Below are 22,695 nucleotides of genomic sequence, written 5' to 3'. Positions count from 1 at the left end.
TCAGACTGACCATAATTTCATGCATTCTGTTGTGTTATGGGGAGATTATATTCTTGCAGCATTTTTTACTGAAGGATTAGAACAAAGCTAAACCTTAACAACTTAGACTGTAAGAAAGTGAAGCGTCTCTCATTTTATTTTGATAGATATTTCTCCAGTCCCTTTTCAGAGAACAGCACGGAGGTGAACATGGTACAGCTCTGATTGTTGATATGCCACACTAACTCGTGTAAGGTTAAATATAGTGACTAAATAGCACTTTGTATATACTATAATTTAGCAAACAGAGATTTTAGCGGTGAACCACATGTGTTCTGAAATGTTTTGATGTGGGTTAAGGCAGCCAATAATCCGCTGGACATCTGGCTGTTCTTCTATAACGAGCGTTTTTTACATTTTTTTTATACTGCGAAGACAAAAAGGTTCAAAAGTCTCTGAGCAAATATAAAGTTTAACGTATTTTCATCTAAATCTTGAAACAGTCAATTTGACAGCTTTCGGATTTAGATGAACCTCGGGGGAGTTTATACTTTTTGAAGCGGATGTTTATCCTGAGCTGTTGTGCCTATTACGACAATAAAAAACAACAAGATCCCTGTTTTGGAAAAGACAATCGGCTGTTAAATTTATGAGTGAACAAATGGGAATATAACCAGTGATATAATTTATGACAGAACATACTAAAAATGTGTTTGTAAAAGGTCAAAATTCTTCTCCCAAATCATAAATCTCAAACCAGTGGTGTTCGGGCCCAGCATGGTTCTAAATATCCTTTCTCTTGAGAGAAAAGCCTTTCATCTCAGCCATAAATTTAAACTGTCCAGCACCGCTTTTCCCTTATTGTGCGAGGAGACCCATATGGTGCAGATAGTTTGCCTTTCCAAATAAGAAAGTAACCATTTTTCGTTTCCTCATTTGGTTCAGGGTGCGTACAGTGTGCCACTTTGTGATAATATGTGTGCTGCAGTGGAGAAGTAAAAAAAGAAAAAAAAAATGTGGTGCTGCATGTTTTGAAGAATATTTTGGTAATTAATTTGTCAATTCATACGAATAAGTGCTAGTCGTTGGTGGACAGCATTGTCTGTGCACCAACTGACTTTCAGTTGCCCTGGTAACCAGCTGTTGCACTGTTTCATAGACAGATGGAGCAAAGCTTACAATGGGGAAAATACGTGACACAGCGTCTACTTTTCAAGTTTTGCCGCTTACAAAGAATGGAGAGATCAATTTCTTTTGTGGTTAGTCTTCAGTTGTGAGAGATAATCTAAAAAAATATATAACTTCTTAAATTGTTAATTTGCATTACATTTAATTAAATAAGTATTAGACGACCTGCCAACCAGCAAGAATTCTGTTTCTCTCACAGACCTCCACTAATTACATTTATTAAATGAATACCTGCCACACTCTCAGTCAGTCAGACTCCAGCCTTTCCACCATGGGCAAAACCAAAGAGCTATCTAAGGACATTAGGGACACAATTGGAGACCTGCAATATTGCGATTACAATGAATTTGAAATATAATGTAACACTAACTGACTCTCATTCAACTGGCAGGGTCTACTTTCCCCCAGAAGGGGGCATGTCTTGTTTAGGGAGAAGGACGAGACGTTGTGTGCTTTGCTGCCTGGACAGAACAATGTTACTACAGATGTTATTGAGATGGCTGAAATAAAAACACATCCGTCTCTTGTTGGTTGATGTGCATCATGTAAACTGTACATAATATTTTCTGATGTGCTCAGCTCAGCTGCTCAGCTCTGTGTGCCAGCAAACCTCAATTTGTGTATGCAGCCCTCAACAGTTTATCATAACTCTGTGTTTTTAAATATCCTCCCAAGAACAGTTTATCATAATTCTGTGTTTTTAAATATCCTCCCAAGAAAATCGTCATAAGCGTCAGAAATATTTATACAAATTCCATTCTGTATCACATAAGGCTAGGATTCTGCTATGATCACTGTGATAGCATCTGGGTTTGATGTTGAACAAGGCCTCTTTGACCTAGCAGGTACAAACTAAGAATGCTGGTTATGTTCTAGAGTAAACCAGCGTGATACCAGTACAGAGCTGGATCTTTTAAAACCCAGCAGTTCTAATAAAACTTCAGTCTGCAATGGAAGAAAAAGGAGATTGACTTCATACCACTGCCAATACTGTTTTAAATTTCCCCGGACATATAAAAATCGCAAACCAGATGCACAATTTCTGGGAAATTGTTTAATCCCCCACCCCCAGGTGTAGCTTCTAAGGAAAGAAAAGAAATGCATAAACTGAAAACATAAAGTTATCAGTTCCCTTAACAGTAGATGGTGCAAATTGAATAGTAGAAGAAGAAAGCGGTAGAGTAAAGAAAAGCTGTTAGAAAACATTAGCAAACAACCAGCATCATTAATCTCCAGGTGATCTTCATGCTGCAGAAATGCTTTTCTTCAAGTAGAGATAAGAAAACTATTCACAGTTGAAGAGAAGTTGGATGGCGCTAAATGGAGGGAAATTGTGGAACATTAACCTCCTGCAGACTGCAAAAGACTTCAGACTGGAATGGACACTCTTCTTCCAACAGGACAACAATCCTGAACATACAGCCAGAGCTACAACGGCACAATTATCTTCTAGAATGGCCTAGTCAAACACCTAAATCCAAGAGGGAATCTGTGGCAAAGCTTGAAAATGGATGTTCCAGGATATTATCCAACCCGACTGAGCTTTAATTATTTTACTAAGAAGAAGTAGCACAATTTCACTGTCACTTCAGCCTCTGGAAGGTTTTTTTTTATTGTTTTTCTCCCCCCCCCCAATTGATCAATAAATCTGAGAAATAATATGGATAGTAAAAATGAGCAAAAACTCATCTTGGTGCGAAAATATAAGGTAGTTGGTTTTTTATAGAAATGATTACCCTTCTGGGAACTGCAGGGATGTTATGTCCCTCAGAAAACAAGCAGATGGGCACATCAGTGCTCAAAGTACAATCAAGATGAAAACATGAGGCTTTTCGCAACATAATAAAGAAATGTAACTGAGTTATACCAGAAGGTCTTGCAGTAAGTGAATAATGACAGACAGAAGGGGCAAAACATAAAAAACTGTGCTTTCATTTTGCGATTCATTACTCAGTAGTAATTGTTGCATCTGACTTACCTATCAATGTTTTATAGATATTTATTAGAGTCTCTTAGAGAAATTTCTGGCTTTATTATGGAGTACAAGGACACACAAACACAAAGCTCTTTTACTTTATGTCAGGGAGTTCATGCAACCTTTTCTTTGGGGTAAAATCCATGAACAGACCACAGCCCATGCTATTCAAGAGAATTTCCTTTTTATGTCCATTGAAGAGGATGAGTGAATGCGTATGTACTCTCCTAGAACATATCACAATCAATCTGCTTTGTGGCTGCTATGACTCATCGTTATTCACTTTCTTTATTGTTTGTTAAATGTGAAAAATGCTTAAAAAAGATGGTTATACTTTCTCTCATCCTGTGATGTTGCTGGTTTGTTAGCTGGGATCCAAATATTCAAAAACGTTTCCACAATTCTTCTATTTAACTCAATATTTTTTTTTTTTTTTATCATTTTGGCTTGAGATTTTCTTAAGATCAAAGATCTCAAGTAGAAGTAACACTATCCTCGTACTTCAGTTGCCTTTAATTCTACTTTCGGACAATTTGGAAACAATCTGTATGGTAAAAAATAAATGAATTAAAGGCTGTAAATATACAACCAGAGCCAAAATAAAATGGATTACATCCAAGTATTTTTACACAATAGAATAATTCAATATGCAATTTAGAATCTGTGACAAAACTTGAACATTATTTTCACAGAGCTAGCTATATAACTCGAATCAAATTAAAATTTGTACTCACTCAAAAATGTTCATCCTGAATTCATCTATCTATATGATGTCAATTCACCGCAACTGCTATTTTAGGAAACAGGTCAGGTATAAAAGGAATCGCTCATTTATACCCGACTCATTTATGTCAAACTATAATTCACTTCGATACAGTTGAACTCGGATTCAAATCCAAATACATTCATTTCAAATCAGTATGTTTCTAAATATGTTCGTTTCAATCCTGAAACTTCCAGTATGTGAATCTGTGTTTTTCAATCCATTTCCAATATTCATTCACCTCAGACCTCGAAGGAAGCGTCCAGTGTTGAGCTGGCTCACTGGAGGGCGCTAACACAAAGCTGCAGGTAACAGGCAACAACTTGGGAAAGGAGGAGGCCATTCAATAGCCTGTTTTAGCCACTGTTAGCTAGCCCGGCGGCTAACGAGCAAGCTAAAATATCAATTGTGGCTTAATGACGCCTGTCCTGAATAGTGATGGCAAAAGAAAAGTGTTCACAAATCGAAGCAGGTGAGTGTTGGACGTCCCGTTAATTCACCACTAATGGTTTTGAATTTCCAGAGTTTGGAATTGTGTACATCAGCTGGTGAGCTTGGCAACCAAGCGAAGCCAGACGCTAGGTAGCGTTAGCACGGCTAGCAAGAGGCTAACAGCAAATTATTTTTTTCAGAACTGTATTACCTCATTGCCAGATTCCTACAGTCTGGGCCTTGTAAAAAGGCAGCACAGGTAAATTGTTACATTCATTTTATTTTAAAGTGGTGTTATTGGTTTAAACGAACCGCAGCGCTAGCCTGTCGGGCTAACTGTGTGTTTGTTGTTAGATTCTGATCGAGGAGCTGGAGGAGTATGAGGTAAGTTCAGCTGGACCTTTCTGTTCTTCTCCTGTGGGGTCTCCCTAATGTTGCCTATCTAAACCTGTCTGTGAGAAAGTCCGTGTATTTTTGGATCGCTGTTTAAAAAATGAGCGCGTCCTTTTGCCGTGTAGAAACTGTTAGCTCTGTGATATCTCTAACGGGTTGTTTTTAACTTTAGTTGGTTCCGCAACGATGGAGTTGGGACGGGAAGATATTCAAACGGAGCTTCCAAGACTGGGTGAGTTGCAATTTTATAGATATTTTTTAAATTAAAAGTGTATTGTTTTGTATTTTTTTAATCGGCTGTTTTCTGTTTAGCTTGTATCAATTCTTTAAATTAAATTCGCAACTCAGCATATGCGAAAAGGGGATTCGTTTATTAAAAGGAGAATATATTAAAGATTTATTTTAATATAGGCCTGTTGATAAATAACTAAATGCTGGTTTCGCTATTGTGTTGGCTTGTGGGCTGGCAATGTCGAAGCAGCAGATTGTGATTGGCTTAATTTGATACAGAGTCTTGTCGATCATCTTTAGAAGCCAATCAAATCGCTGTTGCGTCTGCGTCCTATCCGGAAGAGTCTAAACGAACCATTTGATTTGCTACGAGTTCCCAAGGCCCGCCTTCTGTATTTCCACCCTTTTGCCCTTTCGGTGGATTTTTGTTTTTATTTTAATCGTTTTTATGTATGTTCTTATAGATTTCTGTTGTGTTGAAAAGTAATTTTCTTTCTAAAAGCTTCTTTCACTTTTTGTACTCTCCATTTTTAACACATCGCTGACACCGCAATTGCAGCGTCTTTTCCCACAATAACAATTTTCACACGTGCGTAAGCGCTTAGATATGGTGCATTCACTGATCAGAAAAAAAGATGGGCTTCTTATTTTTCAACCAGCCGACCAGGGTCAATCAACCATAAAACTGCCCAATTCCGGTCACCTCTAGTTTTAGCTGTTAACAAGTAAAACTATTGTTTTCTGGTCATGTTTACAAATGGTTAATAAGAAGAAAGGAAATAATAATAAGCACTAGTGTAAAATTGAGAAAATTAGAAAAACAAGAGCATACTTACTCAGTCATTCACCAAGTTGATGCATTAGTTGACTTGTCACAGAGTGCAGCTGAGACAGGTGTTGCCCTGTTTCTCATCCAGGTGGCTTTGAACCAGCACATTCCTGCAGACTATCTGCTTCAGGTGTGTCGGCGGATAGGCCCTCTGATAGAGAAGGAGATCCCACCTAGTGTTCCTGGAGTCCAAACACTCCTGGGGCTGGGAAAGCAGTCGTTGCTTCGCACCACCAAAAGTAAGCCTGTGTTATTATTCTTCTATCATCCGTGTTTTTTTTTGTTTGTTTTTTTTGTTCTTTTCCTCTGCTGTTATAATTGAAAGTTTCTATCATATGTGTATGATGAAGAGATTTCATTTCTAAATGTTTGTATTAATTGTTGGTTACATTTAGGTTGCACCCACAAAGTATGCTGTGGCTCAGCTGTTGCTGCACTGCACAGAGGGCGCCCACCTGAACCACCAGTTGTTATTGGGAATGCTCCTAATGTTGGTATGTTATTACAATAAAGGCTGGAGAGTGAGCTGAAGCAATAAGCAGTTTTTCTGTATTATGTAATTTATCAAAAATCATTGATATAATTATATATTGTTACTTATATTTACTTCTGTTTAGCTTCATTTTGAAACTGAGGGCCTGTATGTCTATGAGTAGCTCTATCGTAAAAACATTTGACAAACTTCTAGATTTGCAGACATAACTTCTAAAATCCTGAGCAGAGATACTTCAAAGAATCTCTGCTTTATGTTAAATGAAGAAATTTGTAGCCGCATACCTTCTGTCTGTTGGGACCTGTTTTAATGCAGCAAGTATTTAAATTAATACGTTTGACGACTGCCCTTTGTTGAACCGATTCAAAGACAAATTACAGTCTGCAAAACAAACACGCATGATGAACACACCTGTATGCCAAAGCATTCCTAAGTCAGATATGAGGTCATCCGTCTGACACTGTCTGAACTGGGTCATGCAACACAAAACTCACTTTGTGTTATTATAGTAGCATAACAGACCCAGTGGCTGTAAAATCCGAATCTCCATTTTTTAAGATTGTTGTGGTGAGAAAATGAAAATGCTAGTAAAGCTCAATGAACTAAACTGACATTTGAAAATGCAGTGATACAGGAAGTGGCTGCAACATGCATGTCATCGTTGGTAATGTTTGTACGTTTATGACCTGCTTCTGCGTTTTGAGGTGTGTTTTTGCTAAGTAAGTAAAGTGAGGGTGTAATACGTTGTTTGTTATTGCCTTTGTTTTGGTTCTGATATGCAAATTGTTGGGAGTTGAAAATACCTGTGTCTTTTTATACTTCTGATGCCTTCTCATGACAAATCTCCTGTGTTTTTCGCAAAGTGCCCGTCATGGGTGCTCGCCAGGCCACGGGTACGGCTCGTTTCGGCCAGGTCCTGCCGTCTTCCTCCTACCAACACATGAAGATCCACAAGCGGATCCTCGGCCACCTTTCTTCAGTTTACTGCGTGGCCTTTGACCGCACCGGTCGGCGGATTTTTACGGTGAGCTCTTATTTTCACTCGCTTCGATATTTACGCCATGTTTCAACTACGTCAAGTTGGAAACGGTGTTTTTCGTCCTGGTTTAGGGTTCGGATGACTGCCTGGTAAAAATCTGGGCCACAGACGATGGTCGGCTCCTGTCCACGCTCCGCGGCCACTCGGCGGAGATCTGTGACATGGCTGTGAACTATGAAAATAGTCTCATTGCATCTGCAAGCTGTGACAAAGTCATCAGAGTGTGGTGCCTGCGTACCTGCGCGCCCGTCGCCGTTCTTCAGGCTCATGCCGCTTCCATCACATCCATACAGGTGATGCCACTGTTGCATTGATCTTTAGCGGGGAAACGGTTTCAGAACAAGTTGTAAGAAGCACACACTTTTTGAGTCTAAAACCATCTTGTATGCTTTTAGTTTTGTCCTGCTGCCAAAGGGACGAAGCGATACCTCGCATCAACGGGTGCAGATGGTATGGTGTGTTTCTGGAAGTGGCACTCTCACAGTATGAAGTTTGAGTGAGTATTTGTGGCTCTAATTCCAGTGGCCTGCACCCTTTAGGTTCCAAAGAGCCGTTTTTGAAATCAGTCCAGCTAAATAAGACTCACTTATGTGTCACAAATGTGTCGTGACTTTTTGACAGAGAGCTTTTAATTTCTAATGAACAACTACTAAAATAAAACTTTTATTTTTAAAGAACCAACATTTTTTATTTCTCTCTTTTTTTTAAGGTTTTCAAATAAAGAAAAATGTAACCATTTTTCTGATAATGAGAATGAATGCATTTTCTTCTGTAGGGTGTTGATATTATGTGGGGAAAAAATCTAATTTTTAAACTTAAACATAAATGGCTTAAATATATGTTACTGATACTTTCAGTGTTGTATAAAGTAAATCCAATTAATCCATGAAAACGGTTAATTTGTTGTTATTACAGCTGTGTTTAAAAATATTATCAGAGCCAACAATGGCTCAGATAATTAATGGCTCAATAAATAAAATTAATAATAACAAAGTAATGATAAAATAATAGAAATAAAAAAAATAAAAAATAAAAATAAATGATAAAATAGAATAATGGTTCAAGGAAATTTCAAAAAGCCACTTGCAGCAGGTTGCAGACCCCTGGTCTATTCCAGCATGTTAAACTCCGAGGCTTTATTTATTTAAGCTAAATGATCAACAATGTATTTGTCGTTTTTCCTCAGTGATCAGCCTGTGAAGTTTGTTGAGCGATCACGACCAGGAGTCCAGGTCTCCACTTCCTCTTTCAGTAGCGGTGAGTTTATCTAAAATGTTTCTTTACGTTTCATTGTTGAGGTGGGCTTTGTCTAATTGTTTGAAATAAACTGATTGAATCCAGACCAGCTGGTATGAAGATGCCTAAATATTTCTCTGTAGGCCCCCAGAGTCTCTAGTACTTTTGGGTCCAGGTGGTACTGCATGAGGGGAGCATGATGGGAGTGGCTGCTTATCTATGACATGTGGCCTGCATGAACCTGCAATGTTTGGTTCACATAGATAATGTGAAAGCAGAGAAGATGACCTTACAGCAAACTGCAGTCCAATTAGCCTTATTTACTGTGACAATGTTGGTCCTATGGCTACTAAGTCCTGAAATAAACCATCTCTGTTCTCTAAAACAAGAAACAATAAAAAATAAAGGGAAAAAAATGTGCCATGTTCAGCTGTTTTACATAGATTGGTATATTAGCTGGGGAGGAGCACACAGCTCCAAATTGCACATAAAGATTGGGCTCTGTGAGAATAATTAAAGTTTCAAGGTTTTTTTTTTTAGGCAGAAATTTAAACATAAATAAAATGTTCACACTTTCAAGGGGCCGTGGCTTCATGTTTAGCAATATGGAGACAGGTGGATGAAAAAGCACAGCGTATGGAGTCTGTAAAGTACTTTTATAAAAATCACAGCTTAAATAAACGGCTGATTTGTGATTCAATCTTTTTTTTTCTTTTATCAAACTTGTCACAAAATTGTTTAACGTCACATTATTTCACAACCATGTGTATAAACTACCAGCCTTATGTAATCAGAGACTGGGTAATCTTGCATTCTGCAATTCATATACTCTATAATTTAGGATTAATAATTTAATTTAAGGAAATTAGGTTAAGCTTTAAAAAAAACAATGAGGCATGTGTTTTAAATTGATGTATATGTCTTCTATTTAAATGTGTGTGTTTTTGTGTGTGTCTTTAACTTTACTGTGTTTTCTGTTATTAGGCGGCATGTTTATGGCTACTGGTGGCACAGATCACATGATCAGGGTCTACTACCTCGGTGCAGAAACTCCAATGAAGGCGTCTGAGCTGGATGCTCACACCGTAAGAAACAACCGCAGTTTTTCTCATCCGTTTTTGGTTGTTTTGTCTCATCAGTCTGATGTGACGCATTTTAATTCCTGCCCACTGCTTGTGTTTGTAGGATAAAGTTGTGGTTGTCCAGTTCAGCAATAACGGTGACAGGTAAGAAGTTAAGTTTCAGAGACGGGCTTTCGTTGCGTTTCTGCGGTTCTGACGGTTAATCGTATGTGTTTCCAGCCTCAGGTTTGTGAGTGGCAGTCGTGACGGCACAGCGAAGATCTGGCATTTTCAGCAACAAGAGTGGAAAAGCATTACTTTAGACATGACTGCGAGGCTCCCTGGGTAAGAGATCAGTCTGAAGTATATTAAATGCAACAAACACTCTGAACAACGTTTTTGTTATTTTAATGTTTCATGTCTTTCCGTTACAGGACTGCTGCCGCTAATGGGGACGATAAAACCAAGCTGGTGGTGACCATGGTGGCCTGGGATCGCATCGACGGCACCGTCATCACAGCAGTTTCCAACTATATGCTCAAAGTGTGGCGCGCCACCTCTGGCCAGCTTCTGCATGTTTTGTCCGTAAGTAGCCAAAATATTTTTAATCCTGCGGATCCTTTGGGGTGTTGGGAAAACGTCACGACGTAGCCAGCAGTTTTCAGCAAGTTTTCATTATGCGTGTCTACTGCCTTCTTTAGGGACATGATGATGAAGTGTACGTACTGGAAGCCCACCCCTTCGACCCCCGCATTATGCTGTCTGCAGGCCATGACGGCAACATTTACATCTGGGACCTGAGCAAAGGAGTAAAGATAAGAAATTTCTTCAACATGGTAACTGACCAACTTGGAAAGCTGCTACCCCTAAGTACTCATGTGTTTGTTAGCATTTGCTTGACGTTTTGGCGTCTTCTTCCCAGATTGAGGGCCAGGGCCACGGAGCCATTTTTGACTGCAAGTTCTCAGCTGACGGACAACATTTTTCCTGCACAGACTCACATGGGCATTTACTCATTTTTGGCTTCGGCTGCAGCAGGCCGTACGAAAAGGTATCAGCCTGTCGACTCGTGATCTGTGTGACTTCCTCTTTCATGTAAACACGGGAAAACGGAAAAGCTTGGATGGCGGATTTTTTTCTGCTGATGCTCGTTTGAATGAAAATGTAGATCTCACACAATATGCACACGTGTCATACTTTCGTACACAGAATATTATTCTGACGAGTGTTGAACAGTTAGTGTACTTTTTAATAAAAAAAAAAACAAAACTGAGAGGGATATGGCCGAACAAATCCATGATGGTGGCGTGGTAAAGTAAGCCCATCACTGTAAGCAGTTAATCGCGTGGTAAATTAAAATTTCATTCTTATGACGGAAAGCCATGTTTGTTTATAGAGACATGATGATCTGTTTTATATGTGGTTTCGGTTGTGTGTGCTTTTTATTTGTTTTTGGTTGTTTTATGTTGGATATTTCAAATGTCTTCCAGTTCTAGTGTTCTGTACAAAATTAGAGTTTATCAGTCTTTGATAGGGTGAACTTGTGTAATTATACCACTACTGATGCTTTACTTGAAAATGGTCTCAAAACGACAATAACAGTAGATGTCAAACAGCTGCAGCTTTTTAAAGAAATGTTATTTTGATGTAAATAACGGATTTGGTATTTTTATTTAAAGTCCACGCTTAATATAAATCCAAAGTGGAAAATGTTTTTTTAAGGTTACCGTTTTTTATTAGTTGTTCTATCAGAGGTCATATCATTGTCAGGACATTCAAAATAATTATGGCTCGTGTTTTCTCTTGATCCCTTGAAGATTTTAGACCAGATGTTCTTCCACACGGACTACCGGCCTCTCATTCGGGATTCCAATAACTACGTCCTGGACGAGCAGACGCAGCAGGCCCCCCACCTCATGCCGCCCCCCTTCCTCGTAGACGTCGATGGAAATCCTCATCCTCCTAAATACCAGCGGCTCGTCCCAGGAAGGGAGAACTGCAAAGAGGAGCAGCTGATACCTCAGCTCGGATACATGGCTAACGGTGAAAAAAATAAAAAAATAAAAATCACTGAAAACTTTCCTGACGCATCAACAGTGGGTCAATTTAGGAGATCTGACCAACAGAGTTTAACCAGCGTTCTGCTCCGTTAGGTGACGGAGAGTTGGTCGAGCAGGTGCTCGGACAGCAGACCGCAGAAAACGGCGAAAGCCTTTTGGACAACCTCATCAGACAGCTGCAGAGCGAGCAGGACGAACGGCAGAACACAGAACAACAGGCCGACGGAGAAATGGGTTGGTTCTTCCTCTTTTTACGCACTCGCTAGCAGTTTGTCAGATACTTTCACTCTTAACTTGTGAAAAAAAAAGTGACTCGAACTCTAAACGAATGAATGCTTTGGCAGCCGTCGAGGCGGAGGTGATGGCCTCTTCTCCTGGGGCGGAGCCTCGCCGAAGCGGCCAGGTGGGCGGAGTGTGGCAGATGCAGCACAACTCCCTCCGCAGTCAGGTTGCCACGGAGAGGGACCTGCTGGCGTGGAGCCGCAGAGTGGTGGTCAACGAGGTGCCTCATGGGACATTCAGGTGAGCCGGGTGTATTTCAGGGGAGTAACATGGGATGGACGATCGCTAGGCAGCATTTAATCGTGAAACCAAAGAAAAATATCTAATTCAAAAGATTACGAGCAAATTTGACCTATTCCACAAATCTAGCCTTTAAAAATAATAGCAAGAAGGAAGTCGCTGTTAAATGAAGCTATTTTTCTGGCGATATGTAATGTGTGAATCAAAACATGGAGGTGGCAGCGTCATGCTGTGGGAAGCTAATTACACTGGCGTACTTGAGACATCTTCCAGATCTAAAACGGTGCTGAATAGGCAGCCTGGGATGGTGGTCAGATTTTTGTTGAAAATAAATGTGTAAATTATTATATATAAAACATTTAAAAAAAAAAGATCTAGCACAACTGCCTTTCTTAGACATTTCCACAGTTTTAACATTTCTTAGGTTGTTTTTCTAATTTGAGAAGTAAGATTTGCTTCTGAAAATACGCAGGTCAATGTTTGTGATTCTAGTTACTCCAAAATTAAGATAATTGCAAAGATGAATGGTTGATAAAATGGGAATCTATTTTTTATCTTTTTTTTAGATATATATTTTTAAGAAGTTATTTATCTGTAAAAAATAAAAAATAAATAAAAAATGTTGCCCCAAAAAATGGGAACGTGTCCATCTACATCAATCACTTGCAGGCCAGGTGTGCTCCACTTTAGGGGCAGCTCAAAGTCCTCCAGAGGTCCTCAAATGGCCCCCGGGCCTCACCTTTTACACCATGGATGCTTTAACTTCTACCTCATAGTCCTGCATTATTCTATGTTGCTCTATCAGTTAAAATCCAAATTGAAGTTGTAGTTGTAATTTGGCAGAAGTTAAAAGGTTATGAATATTTTTTGCAGGTTACTGTGTTTTAAATAAATGTTTTAATTCTGCGGACAATGTGCATATATATATTTTTTTATTTTCCTTAGAGTTCTGGAGGAATGCAGACAAGCCAAGAGTGACATGGAGTGTTCTCTGTACAACGCAGAGAGGAGAAAGAAACCAGTAACCTGCATCCTCAAGGTACGCTGTACCTCCAGTCCACTTTGTTCCAGACTCGGAACGGACATCCATTCAAAGCTTTTCATAAAAAATTTTTTTTAAATGTTGTTAATATTTTAAACTCTCTAGAGCAATACTCTCAGTTCCCGCCTGCGTTCCCTGCGCCCGGCCAAGAAAAAGCAGCAGCGCCACTCCTACCAAACCCGGTCCGCTCAGGTTCGCCGGCCCGGAACCAGAAGTCGAAATCCCAGCAACAGGCGGAACTCGGAAAGCCAGATGGACTCGGACAGCGGAGACGTACGCTGCGCCCTTCTGTTCAGCACGTCTGAACTGGACGTAAAGAATTTGTATTTGCAGCAACGTTGGAAAATTAAAGCGGAATATATTTTGCGTTTTCAGGAAGCGGAGCAGGCAGGGCGTTCTGACGGCTCCTCTGAGGATGAAGCCCGGTGGCAGAGCGAAAGCAGCTCCAGGTAAACATGCTTGACCGAGCGACGTTTTCCCATCTTTCCCATCATCCGACTAACGTCTCCCGCCTGGGGTTTACAGCGACTCTTCCAGTGAATATTCCGATTGGACGGCTGACGCCGGGATCAACCTTCAGCCGCCAAAGAGGCCGACCAGGAGGCCCGTCCGGCCCGCGGGCTACAGCAGCTCCGAGGAGGAGGAGGGCGGCGACGAGACCAAGGAGGCGAAGAAGAGAGAGAATGAGAAGAAGAAAAAACCCAAAGAAACCAAACAGGTGAGCACTAACGAGACGTGCTGCTATGGCATTTACTGTGAAATTCTCTTCTATAAAAAAAAACGTGTTTCTGTGTTTTACTCAGAAACCCACTTCTTCTCTGGCCGGGCTTAATGCAGAGGAGTGGCTGCCGCCGTCATGGATAATGGACACCATCCCTCGCCGCTCTCCTTTTGTCCCACAAATGGGAGATGAAGTGAGAGCCTTTTCCCTGATGTTGAACAAAGCCACACATTGCACTGCTCACAAAGGCTCTCCTTTCTTTCCCTCCCCGTCCAGCTCATCTACTTCAAGCAGGGCCATCAGGCGTACGTGCGGGCCGTCCGCAGAGCCAAGGCCTACAGCGTCAACATCCAGAAGCAGCCGTGGAACCGGCTCAACCTCAGGGTGAGGATTCTTGGGAGACAGCAGATATTTTTTTAATTGAATTTCTGAGCCTGATACTTCAGCGTCCTTTTGAGCTGTTGTCAATTTAAAAAGAAAAAAAAAAGTTTTCTCTTTTACTTCCTCAGGACCAGGAATCTGTGAAAGTGGTTGGAATCAAGTACGAAGTGGGACCGCCCACCCTCTGCTGCCTAAAGCTGGCGTTTTTGGATCCAGTGTCAGGGAAGATGACCAACGAGTCGTTCTCCTTAAAGTGAGCAACAAAAGGCGCTACACGCAGCTCCTCGCAAAAAAATATTCACACACCTCAAATTTTACCCACGATAGCCACAAACTTCAATTTATTTTGTTGGATTTTTATGCGTCATAAAGTAGGGCAGTGATTGGAAAATGGATAAAAATCTGATAAATAGAGTGATACATTCATGAAGGATAAAAAATAAAAAAAGCAAGCCACACTTATCAGATTATTATTTGTAAATATTTTGAAATCTTTTAACATTTTCTGTCACTTAAAATCTCATTAAAAACACACTAAGGTTTCTGTTTTCAACATGACATCAAGTGTGAAAAAGTTCAAGAGGTATAAACGCCTAACACGGTGTCACATCAGCAGCTGATTAAAAGCCACAATAAATGTCAGGGTCTGCTTTTCACCACCTTCCCCCTCCATGTTTCCAAGGTATCACGATATGCCAGACGTCATCGATTTTCTGGTGCTGCAGCAGTTCTACAACGAGGCTAAAGAGCACAACTGGCAGCCAGGTTTGTTCGTCCCCATCTGATGTTTTTTTTTTTCGTCGAATAGGTTTACAATTAACTCGGTGTGGATTCCAGTATTTAACAAAGACTCGATCCCCTCTGCAGGGATGAGGTTTCGTAGCATCATTGACGACGCCTGGTGGTTCGGATCTGTGGAGGACCAGGAGCCGCTGCAGCTGGAGTATCCCGACAGCCTGTTTCAGTGCTACGCAGTGAAGTAGGTCTAATGTGCACAGCTGCTGGAAGAGCGCTCCGCTCCACAGCCGTGTTTGTCTTTGCTTGGGTAATTTCAAACGTTAACGCCGAGCTGTGTTTTATCGCGCTGACTCAGGTGGGATAATGGTGAGCGGGAAAAAATGAGTCCCTGGGACATGGAGCCAATTCCAGAAGAAGGTTGGTGATTATTTATCTGTTTACTGTGGAAATCAGATGTTTTATAGGCATTTAAAAAAAACAAAACAAAAAAAAAGTTTATTTTCTCACTTTCTGACTGAATCGGGCTAGACTTTTTTAAAAATTATTTTAGGTCAGGTAGGACGTTTGCTAAATGCCAAAATTAAGTGAAAAATATATACATATTTTTGTAACTTTCTCTAAACACAGAAATTTACATTAAGATTAATATTATTATGTATTTGCTAGGAACATAGTGCTATTTTATTGCACAACCACGTAACAGTTGTTAAAAAATGTTACAAGTTTCAATTATGACTTGAAAGAAAATTTACGTCACAATTTAATCCCTTGACATTGGGGCTCTGTCTCTTTAAGATGCTCCAACCCTCCAGGTATTGTTTTCGATGAGAGAATAAAATAAGATATGTTTTTTACATAATAATCCCATAAGCCTTTTTTTTATTTTTTTTTCTTAAAATCCCAGATGATGTCATCATGGCTTTGTAATCTTGTAATAGGTGAATGAAGAACATTTGAGTTATCATCTAAAAAAGTGAAATTAGAATATTTTGAAGGTGACGCATTCATTTGTTCTATCAAATAGTCCGAAATGGGCTGAAAGGCCCTCAGAGGGGAACAAGCCGCTATTCTAAAAGTAACATAAAAAGTTAGATTGCAGTTTTGTGTATATAGATGGTATCTTGTAGGGAAGAATATCATGTGGAACTATTGAAACAACATCTCCAGGATCATAATTAGTTAGAGTGGAATGAATATTTATACGTCTGATATTCTGTTTAGGCTTTTTAAATGATTTTTTTTTTTTTTATGTGTGTGATTTCCGTCAGCTGCTTTGCCAGAAGAAGTGGGGGACGGCGTAGAGGTTTTGGAAGAGGAGCTCCAAGCTCTGCTCTACCGACCCCAGGAAGGAGAGTGGGGGGCTCACACTCGAGACGAAGACTGCGAGCGGGTCATCGACGGCATCGATCAGCTTCTCAGGCTTGGTGAGCCTTCAAGCACTTCTGACGACGTTACAGAAAACGGCCTCTGCTTGTTTTTGTTTTTTTCCTTCCGTAGCTTTAACTGATCTTGCCTGCACCGGTTTGCTCGCAGATGTAGCGAAGGCTTTTGCCTTGCCTGTGAACCTCCAGGAGTACCCCCTTTACTGCACCGCCGTGGCTTACCCCACTGACCTCAGCACCATCCGGAGACGGCTGGAGAATCGCTTCTACAGGTGAAGAAGAAGAAAGAAACAAAAACAGAAGTTCAGGTTTTACTGTGAACACAAAGTCCCTCTGAGTTCTCGACTGACGTCTTTTCCTGCCACAGACGGATCTCTGCGTTGATGTGGGAAGTGCGATATATTGAGCACAACGCTCGCACTTTCAATGAACCCCAAAGCCCGATTGTAGCAGCTGCCAAGGTGGTTACTGATGTTCTTCTCCATTACATTGGGTAAGATGGCACTAAAAAAAACACACAAAAAAAACGTCTTATGTTGTTGTAGGTTCTTAAAAAGTTTTCAGCTTTGAGCCTTGAAAGTAATAAAAATGTCTAGAATTTCCATACTAGGTCTTAAACGACGCTTCGTTTGGTCTTGCGCTGACTTTTAGTTTTTCCGTTGCCTGTTTTTACTTTTTAATGCTGCATTCGGTTGTTCCACGGCTACGGTAACGTGTTATTTTCCACTGGGATCAAACTTTTCTTTTCTCATCAGAGACCAGAGCTGCGCCGACATCTTGGATCTGTATCACAAGATGAGGTCCGAGGTCAGCAGTGGAGGAGAAGCTGAGGTAGCATGTCTCCTTCGTTGAACAGGTGCTGCTTTTCTCTTAGGTTTTGTCTTTTCGCCCTGACTTTGTTCTTGTTTCGCAGATCGACATCGATGTGGACTCTGACACTCCAGGGACATCAGCAGGACACCGGGTAAACGCTAGAGTAGCTCCCCCAATAAGATGTTGGACCTTTTGATATTAAGAGTTTCAGTGAAGTTAATTTGGCGTCTTGTAGGGGAGTCAGCCAAACTCTAAGAAGCGCGGCGTGGATTTCGACGTGAAAGCCTGGCGAGGTCATTGCCGAGAGCTGCTGCGCCGGATGTTGGCCTCCCCCGACTCCGGGCCGTTCAGGCGGCCTGTTGATCTCTTTGAATATCCGGTAAAACTCCCAACGACCATTTGAAATTCAGCTGGAATTTTTTATTTTTATGAGAATGCAACTTAGAGCAAATCGTAACTGCAGAATTACATGTACTCAGGACTACCGAGACATCATTGACATGCCCATGGATCTGGGCACAGTGTCGGAGACGCTGGTGGCTGGAAACTACGAAAATCCCATGGAGTTTGCCAAAGATGTGCGCCTGATTTTCAGCAACTCTAAAGCTTACACACCTAACAAGAAATCACAGGTAAAGCAGGTCAAACGTAGGGGAAATCGGAGCCTTTTAAAAATAAACACAGAGGTATCTAAAGTCTAACATAGTACTGACTACGTATGATGATCTTTTCCGTCTAGATCTACGCGATGACTCTCAACTTGTCTGCCTTTTTCGAAAAACACATCATCTCCATCATCTCTGACCACAAGTCTGCCATTCAGAACGAACGGCGCACTCGTCAGAGACTCAGCTATAGAAGCAGGTTGCACAACGGAGGAAACTCCCCACGAAACAGTCCATCCCCGAGGTACAGAGCAACTTTTATTATAAAACTACAGTCCAAACAAATTGTCTTTTTTATTTTGATTTGTTGACTGGAACAAACTGGAATATTTGTACTCTATAAGCAAAGGAAAGTAAGGAGATCCCAGCTAATTCCTCCCAAAAAAAAAAAAAAAAGAATTTAGGTTTCTCAAATATTCGGGCACCCTTGTCTTTTATGTGGCTATTAATGATTTCGAAATGTTTTTATTTTTTTTTCTTACTTTCAGCCCTAAAGGCAAGCACAAATCAGGGAAAGTGTCGAAGCTCAAAAGATCCTCATCCTCTACGAAGAGGAGTTCTCAACGAACACATCAAGGTATGATGGTGCTGCTGTGCTTTGCTGGGTTTTCTTCCTCCTTTATCCTGTGTTTATATGTGCAGCTTGTATTTAGTAAACTAATGATTAAAACTGAATAATGTTTAGACTTCCACAATTAAGGTGATCATGGTAACTCGGATTCAAAGCAATTTTTTTTTCTTCTCCAGCAGCTGGAGCGGAGAGGAAAACAAAAATGTTAAACTCAACAAAATGCAGAGTAAAGAGCATGTGGTAGAGCTCCTTGCAGGAGTATTTAAAAATGAGGATTTCACAGAGCAGCTGCAATGGGATTAAAACACATACATACTTAATTTTATTTAGAGACATCGAGAGCAGCTTAAATACAAATGTTGTTGTTTTTTATCTAAATACATTGTGTTACTTTTAGAGATGCAAACAATTAAGCAACTTACGATGAATTGTCGATTGCTGGTTTATTAAATTAAAATGAGTTCCAATTGATTAACTAAAAACGTCCGCTTTAGACCTTCTTTTAGCGCTGTAGTTTGGCCGCCATCCAGCAGAGGGCGCCGCTGGTCATCCTTAAGCGGAGCCGCTTCACAGCAGAACGGGGAAGAGAAACGGTCCGAACAGACTCTGGTGTGCGATGCAAGATTCAGTTTATGCGCTTGTGTTTTGAGATATTAACACTCGACAAGCTTATTAAATTATCACCATAATGGCTCTTATTAAGGCGAACAGCGTCAACTTGGTAAAAAAAAAAAATGTTAATGTGTTACGGAGATGAAGGAAATCATGACACAAGCGGAGAGGAGAGTAAAACGCAGAAAAATTGTAACATGATATAAATAGACATGACGCCATAAAGCACGGTTGACCACAGACAGACCGCCTCGCACCTCCTCAGACCTGAGCCAACACAAACTCTATATATAAATATCTTAATTTTCTATTCAGCAACCTAAGAGGTTATTTTTTTTGTCATATTTTACATCCAAGTTTAATAATGTGAGAAAACATCACAATTTTCTGTTTAGTCAGTATGTAATACAGCCGACATAAAATTATTTTAAAGTTTAAATTGTTTTTGTTTTGTTAATTCAGCATATTATGAAAAATTTAGCACTTTATATTATACAGCACTGCAAGAGTTCTGTTGATACAAGAGAAAACTTTTTTTTTAAAGAAAATGAATGCTTATCAATTAATCATTAGGCGATCAGTGAGGTCAATCAACTTTAGATTAACTCATTCATAAATCTATGAATTGTATCTGTCACTTTAAACTTCAGAATACATTAGTTTCTGGTTGTAATGGGAGAATACTATTGTAAGACATTTTATTCAGTTAAGTGCTTCCGTGTGCATTTACTGATAATTGGTCATTGTTATTGTTCAGTTCAGCACAGCAGCAGTGTAGCAGAGGAAGAGGAGTCCTCGTCGTCTTCTCCAAGTTCAGAAGAAAGCTTGGAGAGAGTAAATCAGGGGCCTCAACGACTGACCCGCAGCCAAGCAACTCCCGTGAAGAAATCAGGTACGATGAGCATTTGGTTTGAGAGCTGCTGTTCTTTTCAGCTTCATGTCAAATAAACGTTGCGGTGCAGGATTGACCTGTCGCCCCGTGGCTGTTGCTTTAGGGTACCGCCGCAAGCTGCATCTGAGCAACGGCTCCAGACAGCAGCCGCAGCGCGGTCAGGAACCGCTGGAGTCTGACGACGACGACGAGGAGCAGGGCTCTGGCTCCAACAGCTCCTCCTCAGAGTCGTCCTCCACTTCCTCGTCCTCCTCATCCTCCTCTTCGTCCGACAGCGAGAGCAGCTCAGACTCTGAGGTGGAGAAGTACGCGGAGGGCGGGGGCGATCACGACTACAGCAAAGCCCCGTGTCTGTCGGTGCGCCTCTCAGCGCAGGGAAAGCTGGCGGCCTCAGGGAAACGGAAACTGATGGGAGGGCAGGACGTGGCGCAGAGGACTAAACGAGCACGGGTGCAGCTTCCTGCGAAGGAGGAGGAGGAGGATGAAGACGACGACGAGGAGGAGGAGGAAGAAGAAAAAGAAGAAGAGGAGGAGGAAGAAGAGGAGGAAGGGGAAGAGGAGAATCAGCCACACCAACAGGAGAATGTAAGACATGTTGATGAAGAAGAAGAGGATGAAGAGGAGCCTGAGGAGGAGGAGGAGGAGGAGGAGGAGGAGGACGAAGAGGAAGGTGAAGTCTCTGAGGTACAGACAGTAGCATCATCAACAGCAGCAGCAGCTCGGGGTTCTAGAGGCGGCCTGGGTAAACCCGGGCGTGTCAGCACACGGAACCAGGGCCGCAGGACGGTCGTCTACAGGGACGAGTCGGACGACGACGGCCAGGGGTCAAAGGACGACCCGCTCAACCTGGGCATGTCCCGCTCGGGACGGGTGCGGCGCATGACCGAGAAGGCTCGGGTCAGCCACCTCATGGGCTGGGGTCACTGACCGCCTCGCACCTCCTCAGACCTCAGTCAACACAAACTCTTCAACGCCAGGAAAACATCAGGGATTTTTTTCTTTTCTTTATTTTTGTACAGGTGTGTGTATATAATATATAAATATCTATGGTTCTGTTTATCTGGACTCGCTGGTGCTCATTAACTGTTGCCACGGATTTTTGCTCCCTGGATAACAGAGCTAGTGTTCATCACAGATCCTCCCACAGCTGGACTAACTCACCTTCAGCCTTACTGCTCCTCCTCCTCCTCTTCGTCACGTTCGGAGCTAAAACACTAGGCGATCTCTTCGTCGCCCCTCACACCTCTTCACCTACTGTTCACCAAAGAACGACGTGAAGATGCCAAATACACGGTGCTCGTACTGTTTGACTTGTCATGTTTTGCCGAGAGCGATCCGGCAGCAGTCACTCGTTCACGCGCCACCGACACGAGGCGCCAACGCGGCCCAGGGTTCCTACACAGCCTGGAAAAGTCTGGAGTCTTTTTGAAGTATTCTCCAGGTATTGGAATGGGGTGAAAAACGAAAACGGAAGGAAGGAATCTTTATTAAAAGTTGCTTTAAAGTTGTTTCCCTTTCCATTGTTTACTTCATTTCTTGTCTTTCCTTCCTTAATTTTCCTACCTTCTTACCTTGTTCCCTTCCTTCCCTGTTTGTATCCTTACTTCTTTTCCCCCTTGTATCCTTCCCATGTTTCTTCTTTGTGTCCTTCCTCCCTTATGTCTTTCCTCTTCTTATTTCTCCCACCCTTCTTTTTCCTGTCCGACCTTCTTTCCATCGAGTCAATGTTTTTTAAAGGTTTTTAGTTGTTTTTTTTATCCTACCCTGTGTGAAAAGGTCAATACCTGAAATTCAAGTTATTCTTTTTAAGTTATTCTTTTTCTTTTCGTCTTAAAACAAGAATTGAAATCTGAATTTGGAAATTGTGAAGTTTTTAGACGGGAAATGTGTAGGAACCCTTATAATGTGTCTCGTTATCTGATCTCTTTTTTTTTTTTCTTTTGTGTACATGGTTTGCAGCTTTCAGGGGTCGAGCAATACCTGGGAAATAATCAGCAGGAAATTTCACTTTTGCATCCATGATCTGTTGAATGTTTTTAATTTCCCCTGCTTCTTTTTTTTTTTTTTTTTTTTTTTTTTTGATCACCACGTTTTTATGGTCTGCTATTGCGTGAAATATGTTAAGTTTTTCTTTTAGGAAAATACTTTTTGTTTTTATTACCATTATTTCCTGATTTGTGTGAAAATACCCACTCCATCCTTTATTGGTGTGCGCTGATGGATTTAACCTGCATCTAGTCGTCGCTCCTTCTGCCAAAGCAGATGGGTCCTTCGCAACTCTTCCACGTAAATATTTATTCTTTTTTTTGCTATTTTACTACTCTTGTTTAATTTTGTTTGCTATGTTAATAGTGATAAGGAACAGATATTTGCACATTTACCTACTCCTCGTGGCAGCTGAGTAATAAGAGAGAAATTCGACGTAAAACCTCATATTTGTGTTAAACTTTAAACTGTGCCAGCAAATTTTTATTTTTGATTTTAAGTGAACAATTTAATAAGACTTTACTATAAATGTTTTGCAACCGGAGGATGATTGATTTTTTTTTTTTTCTGATCTAATTTGGATTTTTTTTTTATTATTATTATTATTTTTCAGAATTCCAATCGGTGTGGCTTAGATTTTGTTTGGGATCTAAAAATCACCTCGATTATTCCTCTTTATTTCTATTTTTGT

At 40.9% G+C, this 22,695-nt stretch overlaps 1 protein-coding gene across 1 annotated transcript; it reads left to right on the top strand.

Moving 5' to 3' along the window:
• The first annotated feature begins 4,064 nt into the window (after positions 1-4,064).
• On the top strand, positions 4,065-21,526 carry brwd3 (bromodomain and WD repeat domain containing 3). The gene is made up of 40 exons (XM_008427539.3): positions 4,065-4,377; positions 4,538-4,596; positions 4,692-4,721; positions 4,903-4,962; positions 5,879-6,029; positions 6,186-6,284; positions 7,147-7,307; positions 7,394-7,615; positions 7,718-7,818; positions 8,509-8,579; positions 9,543-9,643; positions 9,744-9,784; positions 9,860-9,964; positions 10,054-10,204; positions 10,321-10,455; positions 10,542-10,670; positions 11,437-11,662; positions 11,773-11,913; positions 12,024-12,201; positions 13,147-13,240; positions 13,349-13,516; positions 13,619-13,692; positions 13,769-13,961; positions 14,047-14,157; positions 14,241-14,348; positions 14,474-14,598; positions 15,028-15,110; positions 15,213-15,324; positions 15,439-15,500; positions 16,352-16,507; positions 16,617-16,737; positions 16,833-16,958; positions 17,221-17,296; positions 17,379-17,429; positions 17,514-17,657; positions 17,758-17,910; positions 18,018-18,187; positions 18,432-18,520; positions 19,884-20,018; positions 20,122-21,526. The coding sequence occupies exons 1-40, from the start codon at positions 4,344-4,346 to the stop codon at positions 20,943-20,945; spliced, it is 5,370 nt and encodes a 1,789-aa protein (XP_008425761.2). The 5' UTR covers positions 4,065-4,343; the 3' UTR covers positions 20,946-21,526.
• Positions 21,527-22,695: the final 1,169 nt, after the last annotated feature.

This window comes from Poecilia reticulata, chromosome 14 (genome assembly GCF_904066995.2).
Source record: "Poecilia reticulata chromosome 14, P_reticulata-male-v2, whole genome shotgun sequence".
Taxonomy (NCBI): domain Eukaryota; kingdom Metazoa; phylum Chordata; class Actinopteri; order Cyprinodontiformes; family Poeciliidae; genus Poecilia; species Poecilia reticulata.
The sequence above is the reverse complement of the archived record's forward strand: the minus strand, read 5'-3'. Positions and strand labels throughout refer to the sequence as shown.